The sequence below is a fragment of the Mustela nigripes genome, chromosome 18 (assembly GCF_022355385.1).
Source record: "Mustela nigripes isolate SB6536 chromosome 18, MUSNIG.SB6536, whole genome shotgun sequence".
In the NCBI taxonomy this organism is placed as follows: Eukaryota; Metazoa; Chordata; class Mammalia; order Carnivora; family Mustelidae; genus Mustela; species Mustela nigripes.
In genome coordinates this window covers 17105973-17120979 of record NC_081574.1, presented here as the reverse complement: position 1 = coordinate 17120979, position 15007 = coordinate 17105973, and the positions used below count along the sequence as shown (strand labels likewise).

Sequence of the window (15007 nt, the reverse complement as noted above, 5' to 3'; positions counted from 1 at the left end):
GGACCAGTGTTAGCCACAATATAAAAATTTTAAAAGCTACTTTGTCTTCTTTTAACTAAAGGGTAGATATAATAATATTTTTAATATCTCTAGATATATAAATCTGTCTTTCAAAAGTCCCTTTTTTACTCATGTCATAGTAAGCCTTGGCTGGATAGTATAATGAAAAGGTAGGGCTCTGGTCCTCATTTCTCTGTTAAGGTGGCAAAACACTAGTTACATTGTGTTGGGTGGTGTTCATCCAGCGGTCCTAGCACTGGCCCGGCTGCAGGGTGTATGTGGTGCACTGTCCTGAAGTAACCGTTTTATGGAGGAGATTTTTATGGTGTGAAATAAAAGCTTCTCAGTTAAAAATAAAGCTGTTTGCAGAGTAGTTTGGGGCCTAGTGTTACCCAGTAATCCCTACGTACGTGACTTCTCCCTGATATGATACGCTTCGCCATTTTTGACTTTTCAGGAAATGACACTTGAGTTTTAGTCCGGCAAGACCTGCGGGTAGCTGTGTATAATGGAAAAACCTGAACTCGGGCTGTGAGCATCTGCGATCTCATCTGTAGGCTTCTACTTGATAACCCAGTCTCCAAGCAGTACCTTAATCCTTCTGATCACAGTTTTCTCATTAGCAGGACTCAGATGCTGAAAGCTTCTTTACAGGGTTGTTGTGATAATTAGACAAGATCATGTATGTGGAAAGTGCATCCTCTGGCCTAAAATCCATATTATAAGTAATAATAATAATGATAGTTATTATTATAAGATAATAATAATAATAGTAACTATTATTATAAGATAACTTGCCCCCAGGGGCGCCTGGGTGGCTCAGTCATTAAGCACCTGCCTTCAGCTCAGGTCATGATCCCAGGGCCGTGGGATCCAGCCCCGCATCGGCCTCCCTTACTCAGCGGGAAGCCTGCTTCTCCCTCTCCCTCCGCCTGCTACTTCCTCTGCTTATGCTCTTTCTCTCTGACAAATAAATAAATAAAATATTTTTTTTAAAAAAAGATAACTTGCTCCCCATAGCCATCCTACTGGCCAGAATAATGGCTGGGCGCCACCCAGTGGTCCTACGAGTAATCCGTGTGCTGGAGCAGCTCCGTGTCCGTGTGCGATAGACACACAGACTAACTGGCTTCGGTTACTTGCAGCCTGGGGATGAAATAATCATGTGAGATATCCGTGAAATTACATAAAGCTACTTAAGCTATTATTTATTGGTAATTATTCTTTGACTTGTATTTTACCTTTTTTACTCTACAGAGCTCAGTTTGCTGCCTGTGTGTGTCTCTGTGAGTGTTTTTATACAGAAAGGATTTGCCATCTCAGTTTTTCCAACTGTAGGAACAGTCTAAGAAGTTTAAATAAAAGTTACAGATGTCAGGAGAGTGTTTTGTATTAGAATGTCTTATATATCTAATATACATGTACACCAAACAGTTAGTTTTTTCGTTATTCGGTACATATAAAACATTGGTATTTGTTTACCACAAAGCCTGTAATTTTCTGTTACCTCACGACTCTTTCATTTTTCAGTGCCTTTTCTAAAAGGTATAATCCTGGGATTTCATGACATCATTGTACAACTAAATGGCTCTCATTGGAGCCCAAGCATATTTCTCTTCTCCTTACATTCCAGCTTTCTAGAATGAAATTGGGGCCCTCATAGTCTTTTTAGGTAGTATTTGTCAGTTAAAGTGTTCTGTGTTTCAGCTGGATTCTGAAACCATGTTAAATTGCCTCTCCATTCCAACGGAGTTCAGTTCCTTTTCTAGACCTTCCAGTTCAATATTGTTCTTTCAGTGGTATAAACTGAGGAATAGCTTATTTATTGGATTTGTCAGCCTTAAATTTCAGATACTATTTTTGTCCCAGTGGTGTAGCTCTTTAAAGACTGAAGAAGTGTGTTGTTAGCATACTTTGGTAGTAATCTACTCATTCCTGTTTATTGCTCTTTCCGATGTTTGTCAGTAGATTTAATAAGCATGTAATTGGTTGCTCCAAGCATAAACTATAAATTTAGTATAAAGAAAGTTGAACAATAAATAACATATATACAATTCATTTTACACACACGTAATTTTCCTTGGACTATCTAATTTTGGAAGCCTATGCAAATTAGTCTACCAAATTATACTACTCTACCAATACACATGAGAGTAGAATAAAATTAATCATCTGAATCATTGTGTGAATGCCCTATAACCTTAGTGGGGAGAAGCTTGAAGCTATTCCATGCTTTTGGATTAACTGAACAAAAAGAGCTATTCTTTTCAATATATAACCTTTAAATAAGGGAGATAAATTTGGGGGAGGTTATTTTGTTTTAAGTAATTTATGGAATACCACAGTTGGTACCTATTTTTATCTTTTGTGTTGGAATCAGTTTTATAATGATGTATATCATTCGTAATCCCAAGATCACAAAACATAGCTTCTTCTCAAAAGCCCTAGTATAATTGTGCTCCTTTGATTCATTTTTTTTTTTCTTATCTTGTCAAGCCAATGTGGGAGCTTCCTTAGAAGTTATTTGACTTATATTTTCCTCATAAATTCTTTTCTTTCTTTTTTTTTTTATTATGTTAGTCACCATACAGAACATACAGAACATCATTAGTTTTGATGCAGTGTTCCATGATTCATTGTTTGCGTATAACACCCGGTGCTCCACGCAATACATGCCCTCCTTAATACCCATCACCGGCTCACCCATTCCCCCACCCCATTCTCCTCTAAAACCCTGTTTGTTTCTCGGCATCCAAAGTCTCTCATGGTTCATCTCCCCCTCCATTTTTCCCTTCCTTCTCCTAAGGTCCTCCATGCTTTTCCTTATGTTCCACAAATGAGCGTTCGTATGATTATATGATAATTGACTTTCTCCGCTTGAATTACTTCACTTACCATAATCGCCTCCAGTCCCATCCATATTGATCCATAAGCTGGGTATTCATCCTTTCTGATGGCTGAGTAAAATCCCATTGTGTACGTCCCACCTTCTTTTTCCATTCATCTGTTGAAGGATATCTCAGCATCTTCCACAGTTTGGCTCTTGTGGCCATCGCTGCTATGAACATTGGGGTGCATATGGCCCTTCTTTTCACTACATCTGTATCTTTGGGGTAAATACCCAGTAGTGCAATTGCTGGGTCATAGGGTGGCTCTATCGTTTTCTTCTCTTTATTTTTTGAAATTATTTTCCTGAAATTAATAAGTATTAGATTTTAAAAACTTGAATATTGCCTCAGAAAAAAGCATCTGTTATTTTCAAGGTGAGTGTTGTCTTTGGGAGAGCAAAGACTCTCTTACAGAAAATAAGAAGCATGCCATAAATCTCATCTTGGGATATATCTGTTTCTACCTTCCCTGTCTCTTCTTGTTCTCTTGAAAGTCAGCTTCTGATAACTCAGTATATTGCAGTAGAGCAGCGGCTTGAGTTAGATATCTAGTCTTAACAGATGATGTGCTTCTGACTTAACTATCAGAAGTGCCAGCTATGCCAGGAAATGTATCCATAAAGAACACAAATAGGACAATTGCACAAAATTATAGAATATTAGAGTTGAAATGGATTTTAGAACTACTTTAGTGGCAACCAAAGTAGCGTCCTTAAATATGCTTATAAGAATAAAGTTATTTTTATTATTCTCAAAAGCCCAACCATCGAATTAATATTACTGTTGCATAATTCATTGTTTTAAGCTTACTTTATAAGGACTTTTTGGAAGAAACAAACTTTTTGCTGTATAGAACTTACTATTTGAGGGAACCTGCTCTCCGCGAAACTTGCTTCTACATTGTCTCACGTGCTCCTGACCCCTCGCAGTTCTTTAGTTCTTATCACCCCTTTTGTCTCCTCTGAGGACTCTTCCACGCTCCTCTCTCCAAATACTGTTTTCTCAAAGCTTTATATCCCCCCCACCCCCGCTTAAAATTATCTTTCTGTATTCCTTCTCTTAGCAAGTTTATCAACTAGCTACAGCTGTCAACTCTGTATTCTGTTTTGTAGTCCCCCAAGAGTCCAGGGGCCAGGCACTTGGTGGTACTCAGCCATGTCTGGTGGTTGGGTGAGTAGGTGAGAGCGCGGGGGAGCATAGAAATGGCGCCCCTCCTTGTCTGTGCTCCCGCCTTTTGTGTCAAACCATTCACAGAACAGCATTACTTCGATATTGTACCTCAAAAACTGTTTACTCAAAATGAAACTTAACTTTCTTATAGTTTCATTCCCACTTCAACTTTTGCTACTCAAAGTCTGTTAATGGTTCCCCTTTGGTTTTTAATCTTCTAGACAAATTTTGAAAAACGGAAGGTAGTCAGTCAACTTTGCCTTTTCTGTCTCTTTCGTTCTCTGCAGTTAATCTGTCTTTCTAAAATCCAGGGTTTTTTCCTTTTTCTTTCCTTGTTCCTTTTTTTCTTTCCTTTTTTTTCCAGTTTCTCGATTTTAGCTCTTCTTTTCCGTTCTTCTCTGGCCATCATGGTTCAGCATCTCATCACATCACACCCAGCTTTTTTTTTTTTTAAAGATTTTATTTATTAATTTGACAGAGAGAAATCACAAGTAGATGGAGAGGCAGCCAGAGAGAGAGAGAGGGAAGCAGGCTCTCTGCTGAGCAGAGAGCCCGATGCGGAACTCGATCCCAGGACCCTGAGATCATGACCTGAGCCGAAGGCAGCGGCTTAACCCACTGAGCCACCCAGGCGCCCCCACACCCAGCTTTTAATGTATCTGCTGCTAGCATTTCCCCCACCCACAAGTCATTTTGGACATTGCAGACTCAGTTTTGTACAGTGCTGTTTTGTTATGTTACATTACTTCCCCAAGGGCTGAAGAGAAAACAGTGAGACTCTTTGAGACAAATGTTTCAATAAATAGATCAGATTGCAGTGGGTTAGAAGAGAAATAGGAAGATCAGAGAAGCAAATAAGAACACTTCTTTCAAAAGTTTCAGGCAGTCTAGACCTTGGAGAGGAGGCTTGGAGTCAGGTCATAGTTTCATTTTCTGTGTTCATTTTTAAGATAGACCTGATTATGGTAGAAGGCCAAATAAAAACTTTTATAAGCACCTATGAAGAATCACAGGGTAAAACAGTAATGACTGCGGAATGGAGATTTTGGAGGCAAGAAAAGATGGGGTCCAATATATAGGAGTGGGAGAAGTATTTTTTTTTTTTTTTTTTAATAGAAGAAACGTACATTAAGGATGAAAATAGGGAAGGAAGTGTTAAAACAGCAGGCAGACCTGATGGAGCTTGCCCAGATAATCTCATTCTTGGTCTTTCGCAACCTTTGTTTTTTTCTCAGCATGTGGATATAGCAGCATTATTGATAAAATACAACACGTGTGTAAATGCCACCGATAAGTGGGCATTTACTCCTCTTCATGAAGCAGCCCAAAAAGGAAGGACCCAGTTATGTGCCCTACTTCTGGCCCATGGTGCGGATCCCACTATGAAGAACCAAGAAGGTCAGACACCTTTAGATCTGGCAACAGTAAGTCTTCATTCTGAATTATTTAGTATTGCCTTAAATTTGTGCTTTCCGAGACGACATTAAATTTCAGGGCTTAGCAGGTTTACCTTTAGCAGTAAGGACAAATTTCCTTCCTTCTGAAATTTTTTTTATTTGCATATTAGATAATTCAAAACTCTGTTAAGGCAAACTAAGCAGTGCCTTAAATTAATTCTTTCTGCCATGCTTAACTTGCATGGGAAAACAACACGTATCTAGAACGTATCCTCAGAGAATTACATGAGTGAAGTATCTTAGACCTTCTACATTTAGCATATTGTTCAGGAGCAGCCGATGTACCTGAGGCAGTGAGATAGTCAAAGAAAATTTACCTTCTAGGCCGTATAGTATGCCTTTGAAGATGGGAACGTAAATTGATATGCACAATAATATATCATTTTTTAACCACAAGTACCTTCCCAAGCCACATTCTGTCTCACACATCTATTGCTGAGTAACAGACCACTTCAGAACACTTAGTAGCTTAACCGAAACCAAGTCAGTGGCTTCCCACAGTGACTGACTGTTGCCCCCGGTTCCATGGGTTCCGTGGCTCCGCGACCCAGTTCTGCAGTGCGTACACCTCCGTCCAGCTGGGAGCTCAGCCGAGGCTGCGAGGTCTCGGGCCGCCCTTCATCCTCCAGGGTGTCTCTCCACGGAGCCCCCCTTCCCTCTGTAGTTGACCTGGACTTCTTTATAGCATGGAGACGATGCATCTGAGAGCAGAAGTAGAAGCTGCCAGTCATTTTAAAGCTGGCCTTAAAAGCCTCAGACACCACTCCATCTACATTGTTTTGGTCACTGCAACTTGCAGGGCTGCCCGATCTAAAGGGAGGGAGACAGATGCCACCTCTGGTGGCGCGCGTGCACGCAGAGGAGGGAGTTAACGGCTGGCTGTGTTCGGAGACTCCCACGTCGTCTCACAGCACTTAGGCCTAACGGGCTGTGACAGTGTGAATAAGCCAGCCAGACTAAGGCGGTGGCCTTCTAACATTTCCAAATTATAACTGGACATTTAATTATTAAGCATGCACTAAATAACTGAAGAAAAGTCATTGTCAGTATTGAGGCATCTGCAAACCTGGTGTAAATATGAGAACTTCAGAAGGAGAGACTGCGTCAGTACTGCAGCAGGCTGTTTTTTAACGAGACAGGAAACTTTTTAAACTCATTCCCATCTTTATTAACTTACACTTTGAATACGTGTGTCATCAGTATGGACAACTGTGTCTGCACGTTTCACTCAGTGTTTAATAAACGTTTCCAGAAATCAGGGTAGTCTACATTCTCAGATGTCTCCTTCATGGTTGACTTTGATATACGTGAATGTGTGTGTGTCAAGAACACAGATTTTTGCTGAAAATCTGTTCTCAGCAAATTCCAACTATATAACACAGTAGTATTAACTAAAGTCAGGGTGAACATTAGATCTTCAAAAGATGAAATATTTTTAAAAACGACACAGGGACTCAAGTTCTGACCCCTACAGAAACTGCTGGCGCTCTCTGGAGTTGCAGGTTGGGGAAGGAGTGATCAAAAACCAGTGGGCAATAATGAAGCACTCGCTAAAGACAAATTTCACGAAGCATTTGGTCCTTAGTGGAAAATTTTACCATTTTAAAATGTATTTGTGTGTGTGTTTATTTGTCTCACTGTTTTTAGGCTGATGACATAAGAGCTTTGCTGATAGATGCCATGCCCCCGGAGGCCCTGCCTACCTGTTTTAAACCTCAGGCCACCGTAGTGAGTGCCTCTCTGATCTCACCAGCATCCACCCCCTCCTGCCTGTCAGCTGCCAGCAGCATCGATAACCTCACCGGCCCTTTAGCGGAACTGGCAGTAGGAGGACCGTCCAACACGGGGGACGGGGCAGCGGGCGCAGAAAGGAAGGAAGGAGAAGGCGAGTGTACTCGAGAATGCTTATTTGGCTTTTGATGGGGGTGTTTTGTGTTTTGTTTTTTTAAAGAGAGAGTAGCCTGGGGGGGGGGGCAGGTTGGGTGGGAGAGGGTGGGGGAGGGAGGAGAGGGAGAGGGAGAGAGAGAATCCTAAGCAGGCTCCGTGCCCAGTACAGAGCCCGATCCTAAGACCCTGAGATCATGACCTGAATTGAAATCAAGAGTTCAATCAACTGAGCCACCCAGGTGCCTCCCTCGTTTTTATTTTTTTAAATGAACAGATTTCACTTACTTCTCAGTAATTATTGAAAACCTGTCTTAAAGACAGCCTGTCTGTAAGTTTTCACATACACACCAGTTTATAAGAACTATCTTCATAGAATAAATACCTTGACATCTATATTGTTCTTATGTATATTCCAGTATATCCATTTCTAACCGTCATATTGTATTTAACTACTGAGTGAGTCTTATTACTGAAATTATATCAGAAAAAAAAAGAGATCATTTAAGGAATGGAAACAAATCATAACTGGTAAATTCAGTTTTTTAATTCCAAGCTATTAAATATTTCACTAAAAGCATTAGATTAAACTTTATAATATTATAGTAAATATAAATGCTGCCAATAAGATAAACTCTGCTTTTACTTCTCCACCAAATTCAGAGTTAACCTGAGGTGACTGAATTAAATAGATGTATTCTAGATGACTTTTATGCTCTGTAAAATCATCTGTATGGCCAAGGGTGTCAGAGAGCCATGGCTTTAAATAAATACTATCACTTCCTTTAGATTGATAACTGCTTTCTGAAAACTTTAATATATGTCTGTTTTAGTTGCGGGTCTTGACATGAATATCAGCCAGTTCCTAAAAAGCCTTGGTCTTGAGCACCTTCGGGACATCTTTGAAACAGAACAGGTAAGCTCTCCTTTTTGCTGAGTCTTTTTAATGAAATATTAAGAGTTATTAATTGCCATTCTTTGTTTCTTTTTACTTCTTAACTTTAAAACTCATACCAAGCTCTAAAGAAGCCAGGGGAATTTAGGATTTTATAATTCTCCCCAAAATTGTTTAACAGATGATGCAAGTCATTAACCGTTACTTCATTATATCTTTAAAAGCGGTTTGACTACCGATGTTTTATTACATAAACTTGGGCCATGAAACCACCTCAAAAGAATGTTTCAAAATCTTCTTTCATTATTCTTTTTCCACAAAGTGTATCTCAATAAATGTGAATAAACTCCGCTTAAAACCAATGACACATTTTTATATTAGCTGTTTAGCAAAATCTTCACAAAGCAGTCATCTGTTAAATTTGGAAAGCAAAGTAATTCCTGGACAAGTGTACCTTTTGCAAATTGCCTCTTTATAAAGTTTCTGTTGTCTAGATGAGTCTAAAATAATGCTGAACCAAAACTTAGCCATCTACTCTCGGACCTGTCCTGTTTTCATGTTCATCTTAAATGTGTATGATGCTCTGAGTAAGAAGTCACCATTACAGCATTTATGAATTAAGACCCTTCTGTTTGTCACTCTATTTTTATACAGGATAATGACTTTTTAATTTCTTACTGTATGATTTTATTACCACAGTCAGTATTCAATATTGAATAATAATAACTTGCTGATTTTAAGTCAACTGTTACTACTCTATATGGAATCTTAAAATGAGAAAGGTATTTAGTCATTTTCCCAGATCCTACTCTTTTAACATCCAATTGGGAGGATAAATTGTTACACTTTGGGCAGGTATAATAAAGGGCTTGTAATTTCATGTGTGCCCCAATCTGCCCCCGTGTATAATCTAATTTTATGTTTACATTTACCCTGTTTGGCACAGAAATCTAATGTCTAGTCTGCTCATGTACTCATTTCGTAGGGCTGTTACAACAAATTAGCCCAAAACTTAGTGGCTTTATTCCCCGGCAGTTCTGGAAGCCTGAAGTTCAAAAGCGAGTCGTGGCAGGGTTGCCCGCTCGTGCCTCTGCCAGGTTCCGGGCCCCTTTGGCTTACAGCCACATGACTGCAGCCTCTGCTTCCCTTGTCACCTTGCCTTCTCTGTGCCTGCGCGTCTGTGTCTTAGAAGGATACTCGCGTCGGATTTAAGGCCTACCCATGTAATACTAGCGATCTCCGGGGCACCTGGGTGGCTCAGTGGGTTAAGCCTCTGCCTTCGGCTCAGGTCATGATCTCAGGGTCCTAAGATCGAGCCCCGCATCGGGCTCTCTGCTCGGCAGGGAGCCTGCTTCCTCCTCTCTCTCTCTCTCTGCCTACCTCTCTGCCTACTTGTGATCTCTGTCTGTCAAATAAATAAAATCTTTAAAAAAAAAAAAATACTAGCGATCTCCCCATTTCAAGATCCTTAACTTAGTCCCATGTGCTAAGTTTTCCAGATAGGTCCGTCAGAAATTCTGGGGATTAAAACATGGATACATCTTTCTGAGGGCCGCCATTCAGCTCACCACAACACAGGACAGCCCTTCATCTCTTCCTAGGACCCAATCAGCTTAGCATGGACTTATCCTTCCAACTGCCCTCTCCTACAGAGTTTCTCCTGTTTTAAGATAAATATACCCTTGGGGCACCTGGGTGGCTCAGTGGGTTAAGCTGCTGCCTTCGGCTCAGGTCATGATCTCAGGGTCCTGGGATCAAGTCCCACATCGGGCTCTCTGCTCAGTGGGGAGCCTGCTTCCTCCTCTCTCTCTGCCTGCCTCTCTGCCTACTTGTGATCTCTGTCTGTCAAATAAATAAATAAAAATCTTAAAAAAAATAAAAAGATAAATATACCCTTTTTATTTTTCCCTTCTTCTCTCTGTGGATAGTGCTTCCTAGTTCCTCACTGGCCTCTTTGCCCCATTTATGGTTTCTTCATAGGCTTATAGTCAATTTGGAGCTAATTAAAAACACCAGTTCTTTTTCATAGCAGTTACACTGTTAAGATTATTCAATGTCTTTTTTTTTAGTTAAATTTCCTTATATTGCTTATTACAGTTATGTTCTTATTGATCAAAACAGTGGAGCGGAAATAGCACTGGCCTAAAAGACCTTGATTCTGATTATTTTCTCTTATTAGCTGTGTAACATTGGAAAAGGCATTTAGCTTGTCACTTCCCTTGACTGTAAATTATAACACCTTCAAGTATCCAGACAGTTAAAATTCCTGGTCCTACCGTGCTCCTGTGCCAGTTTTTAAAGTATGCTTTAACGACCCGTCAGATGTGTCCTTTGTCTGGTGGTGAGGACTTGCTAGACTTCCCTAATAATGCATTCTTCCTTGAGCTTCACCTACCATTGATTTGCCCTCTGGTTTGGAGATGCTTTTTTTTTTTTTTCCCCCTAAAGATTTTATTTATTTGACAGAGAACACAAGTAGGCAGAGAGGCAGGCAGAGAGAGAGAGAGAGAGAAACAGGCTCTGCACTGAGCAGAGAGCCCGATGCAGGGCTCGATCCCAGGACCCTGGGATCATGACCTGGTCTGAAGGCAGAGGCTTTAACCTGCTGAGCCACCCAGGCGCCCCTGGAGATGCTTTTTTTTTTTAAGATTTTTTTATTTATTTGAGAGAGAGAGATCACTGGCAGGAGGGAGAGGCAGAGGCAGGAGCAGACTCCCTGCTGAGCAGGGAGCCCGATTCGGGGCTCAGTGCCAGGACCCCAGGATCATGACCTGAGCCGAAGACAGACTCTTAACCGACTGAGCCCCCCAGACACCCTGGAGATTTCTTATGAGACTGTCCTAAACAGTAAGAATGTTTTTGCCTTATTCCCTCCCTGGAGGTACAAAAGCTCTTGTGAAAGCATTATCTCCTGCTAAAGCCAAAGGGTATCCCCTAATATATCCCTTCTTCCCTAATCAGATCCACAGGAACTGAAATTCCACACACCTTTGCTTAATAAACCAAAGACCCTAGTTCACACAAATAACTCCGGTCGACTGTTGAACGTTTTTCAAAGGATTTCCATTTCTCCCCTTTCAATTTGTTTGCTGCATAATTTTGTGCTTTATTTTTTTCTCTTTTACTTTATTCTCCCAGTAACTGATTTCCTGTGACATGGATATCTCATTCTATTGATTGTAATAGTTTAATCGTTTAGTCTCTCGGTTGGGGCTTTTGACAGCTTCTCCTGTTTCATCGGCTTTATTGCTCTCTTTCACACTGTACTTTTGTTCCGAGTAAATGGCTCCTTCGATTTTCTTGTTGCAGGAATAATTTCTGTATCCTTTTTTATTAATATGTTGACTGTTCCATTTAATGTATATTGCCCAGCACAGCTCCTTTCCTCCAGACAAATGATACTCCCATTCTTTCTATTGAACTGTGTCTGACTATCTTCTGGCCCAGGCATCAAGCAATCAAATTAACTTTTACTTTGACTGCAAGTGTTCCTTGAGTAGCCTTTAGTTAAAGAATACTAAATTCTGTAACCCTTTCTAAAGTTTACCTGCAGAATTTTCTCCCATTAACATTTCTGTATCAGGCTGTAATATGATTGCTGATGGTCAAGATATTTGGGTAGTGAGGGAAGGAGTGGGCATATACCCTGTACTCATTTAATTCTTGTCCATTTCTGTTAAGCCAGGGAGTGGTTCTGTGTCCTGAATCGTTTTGACACACAAGATCTTTCTGCTTCTGGTTCTGCTCAAGGATGCTAACCCCGCAGAGGAGCGGGGTGTAGTTATTTTACTTCCGGTCTCAGGGAAACATCCTTCAGGGGCATCACAGCCTCATGCCTTCACAGTTATTCTCTCAGGAGTCTCTTAACTAACTTGACTTATTCAAACATGCAAACTTCACCAAGTAATACACACCCGTGTCCTTTGTTGTTGTAAATACTGTACCAGTGTCCCTCTGGCCCTTCCTTTATAACGTAGCTTCCTGGTTAGAACACTTTTTCTCTGGGAAAGGCTGATTTGATTTTCACTGCAATTCCTAAGCATAAATGCTAGGACTATGACTTAGAAGGCTTTTTTGGACATATTTATGGGCAACTCATATATTTTCATGAAAAGTGACCTTTATAAATTTTTATTTCAAAATCAAAAGACCAAGGAAGAGTCTCGGGTACATTAACTGTGAATGTGATTATAAAATTAGCTCTAACAACTCTTACTCTGGCCTGCATCCTTTGAAGCCCAAGTGCAAGGAAGGAGCTTGTGCATTTAGACTCTTAATTTTTCTCTTCCCATTAAAATTCTACTTTTTCTCTCTCTACGCCAAAGAAAATGAACAAATCTTAGAAACAAGAGGCAACCCTTTGTGAAGGGACATTTGCTTTTTATGTGAGGTGATTTGGCTGATACATCAACAATCCTTATTTTAAAGATTATAATTTGGGTTTGTTTTTTTTTTTTTTTTTCAATTGAAGTAGAATTGACCTACACTACTTACTAGTTTCAGGAGTACATCATAGTGATTTGATATTTTTGTGCATTATGAAATTATCCCCACAATAAGCCTAGTTACATCTGTAACCATACAGAGTCATTGATTAGGACTGTGTTCCCTACGCTGTACATTCCATCCCCGTGACTTACTTATATTGTAAGGGGGAGTTTGTGCGTCTTTACCATCTTCACCTATTTGCCCGGCCCCTCAACTCCTACCTCCTCTGGTAACCAAGTTTGTTTCCTTTATCTGAGTCTGTTTCTCTTTTCTGTTTCAGATTCAACGTAGAAGTGAAATCATACTGTTACTTGTCTTTCTCGGACTTACTTTGCATATAGCCTCTAGGTCTATCCATGTCGTCATGAACGGCAAGATTTCGTTCTTTTTTAAATGGCTGAGTAATATTTTACTCTGTGTGTGTTGTGTATACACAACACAGACACACACACACCCAGAGTACATCTATATCCATTCATCGACCAGGGTTACTGCCTTATCTTAGCTATTGCGAATAATGTCGCAGTGAACATAGGGGCACATATATCTCTCTGAATTGGTGTTTTTGTTTTCCTCAAATAAATACGCAGAAGTGGAATTGTCAGATCTTATGGTAGTTCTATTTTTAATTTTTGGAGGCCCCTCCAGACTGTTTTCCACAGTGGCCGCACCAGTGTACATTCCCACCAACAGAGCACAAGTGTTCCCCTTTCTCCGTCTCCTCCCCAACACTTGTTGTTTTTTTCTTTTTGATTCTAGCCAGTCTGATAGGTAGGATCAATTTGGTTTTAATGTGTGCTAGATATAAATGCCTAGCCCAAGAAACTTGTAATTTCCTGGAGATAACTAAGTTATTGTTTAAGCGAATTAAAGATAATTTTCCCCAAAAAGCCTATTTCTAATAGTATAAAATGCCTGAATCGTGGAGCAGCATATCCAGAATCCATCTAACCTGCTTCCAGATATTTCCATTTCCTTTTTTGAGACAATAATCTCATATTCACCAGTTTTCAGATTTCTGGAATAATCTCTACTCCCATTCCTTTTTTTCTTTTTCTTAACCATTTCTATTTACCAGGCCCTGTATTCTCTCATTTTGCAATTGCTCTCTGATTTCCCCCTTCAACCCTTCTCCATTACCTTGTTCACACAGTCCTTTCCCAGACCTGCCCTTCAGAATGTTGTCATTCTCCTCCTCAAATATAACTTTGATCGTGCTACTCTGCTGAAAAGGCTCCCTAGGAGTGTTTGGATACCATCTTGATAGATAAAAGCACGTTAAGATCTGCTCCTAGCCTGCTGCTCTGTCCATCCCTTCTTCTTTCCTCTCTATATCTTATACTCTTACCTTTTGGACTTCGGTGCTGAGAGTCTCCCAATGTTCCGTAGTCCCTTACTGGGTTTTCCTTTTGCACATGCTGTTCCCTTTGTCTTAAACACCCTTTCCTTCTTTCTCTGCCTGATGAGCTTCTGCTTCTTAGCCAAGTTGTTACGTTCTCCTAAGAACCTTTCCTGAACCCCCTCCTGTTCCTTCCATCTTTCCCAGCCCTACCTACAACCTTGACCAAGTAGGAACCTTCCTAAGAGTTTCCATAGGGATTGCTCCAAAACATTTACCAACCTTTACCACATTATTGTGTTTACTTTTTAATCTTGTCAGAAGAAATAGCATAAACTTTTGTGGTAGTACCTTGTTTGATTCCCGGCCCTGCTCTTTTACTACCAACTTGGACTAGTTATTTTCCTTTCTGAGCTGTAGTGGATAGTTTTAGAGTTAAATGAAATGTTTGACAAGTTACTTTTTGGGGAAAATACCTAGCATCTAGAAGGTGTTCATTAAATTTACTGTATAGGAATGAGTGAACAAATGAACAGTAATCTGAATTCCTAAGCTTATCATTTAAGGTTTTCCAGTGGCCACTGCCTGTTAAATATGGGGACAAATTGGGCACCATGGATTTGCAGCAGCTAAATGTAATGTTTAGTTATTTTAGCTTTCTAGTCAGCCCTTTAAGAAATATAAGCAAGGGCAAGAGAGATCGGGCGATCCGTCTCAGCTCTCCTGTGTACTGCATTTAGGACTGCTTTGAGCCTCAGTTCCCCATGAGGAGGTCCTTAGTAACTTCAGGGTGGTCGTGAGGAGTTGGGGAGCTATTCATTTTGTGAGTGGAGCTGTATTGTCAGATACATTAAATAGTCTCCGTTTCTTTTCTAGAACTTTACAG

General features: G+C 40.3%; 1 protein-coding gene across 1 annotated transcript in view; it reads left to right on the top strand.

The window, feature by feature from the left end:
- TNKS (tankyrase) overlaps positions 1-15007 on the top strand; it is a 207978-nt gene that overhangs the window by 174067 nt on the left and 18904 nt on the right. Inside the window, exons 18-20 of the mRNA XM_059384394.1 lie at positions 5294-5482; positions 7163-7400; positions 8233-8315. Of these exons, the coding sequence (XP_059240377.1) occupies positions 5294-5482; positions 7163-7400; positions 8233-8315 (510 nt within the window). The remainder of the gene's footprint in view (positions 1-5293; positions 5483-7162; positions 7401-8232; positions 8316-15007) is intronic.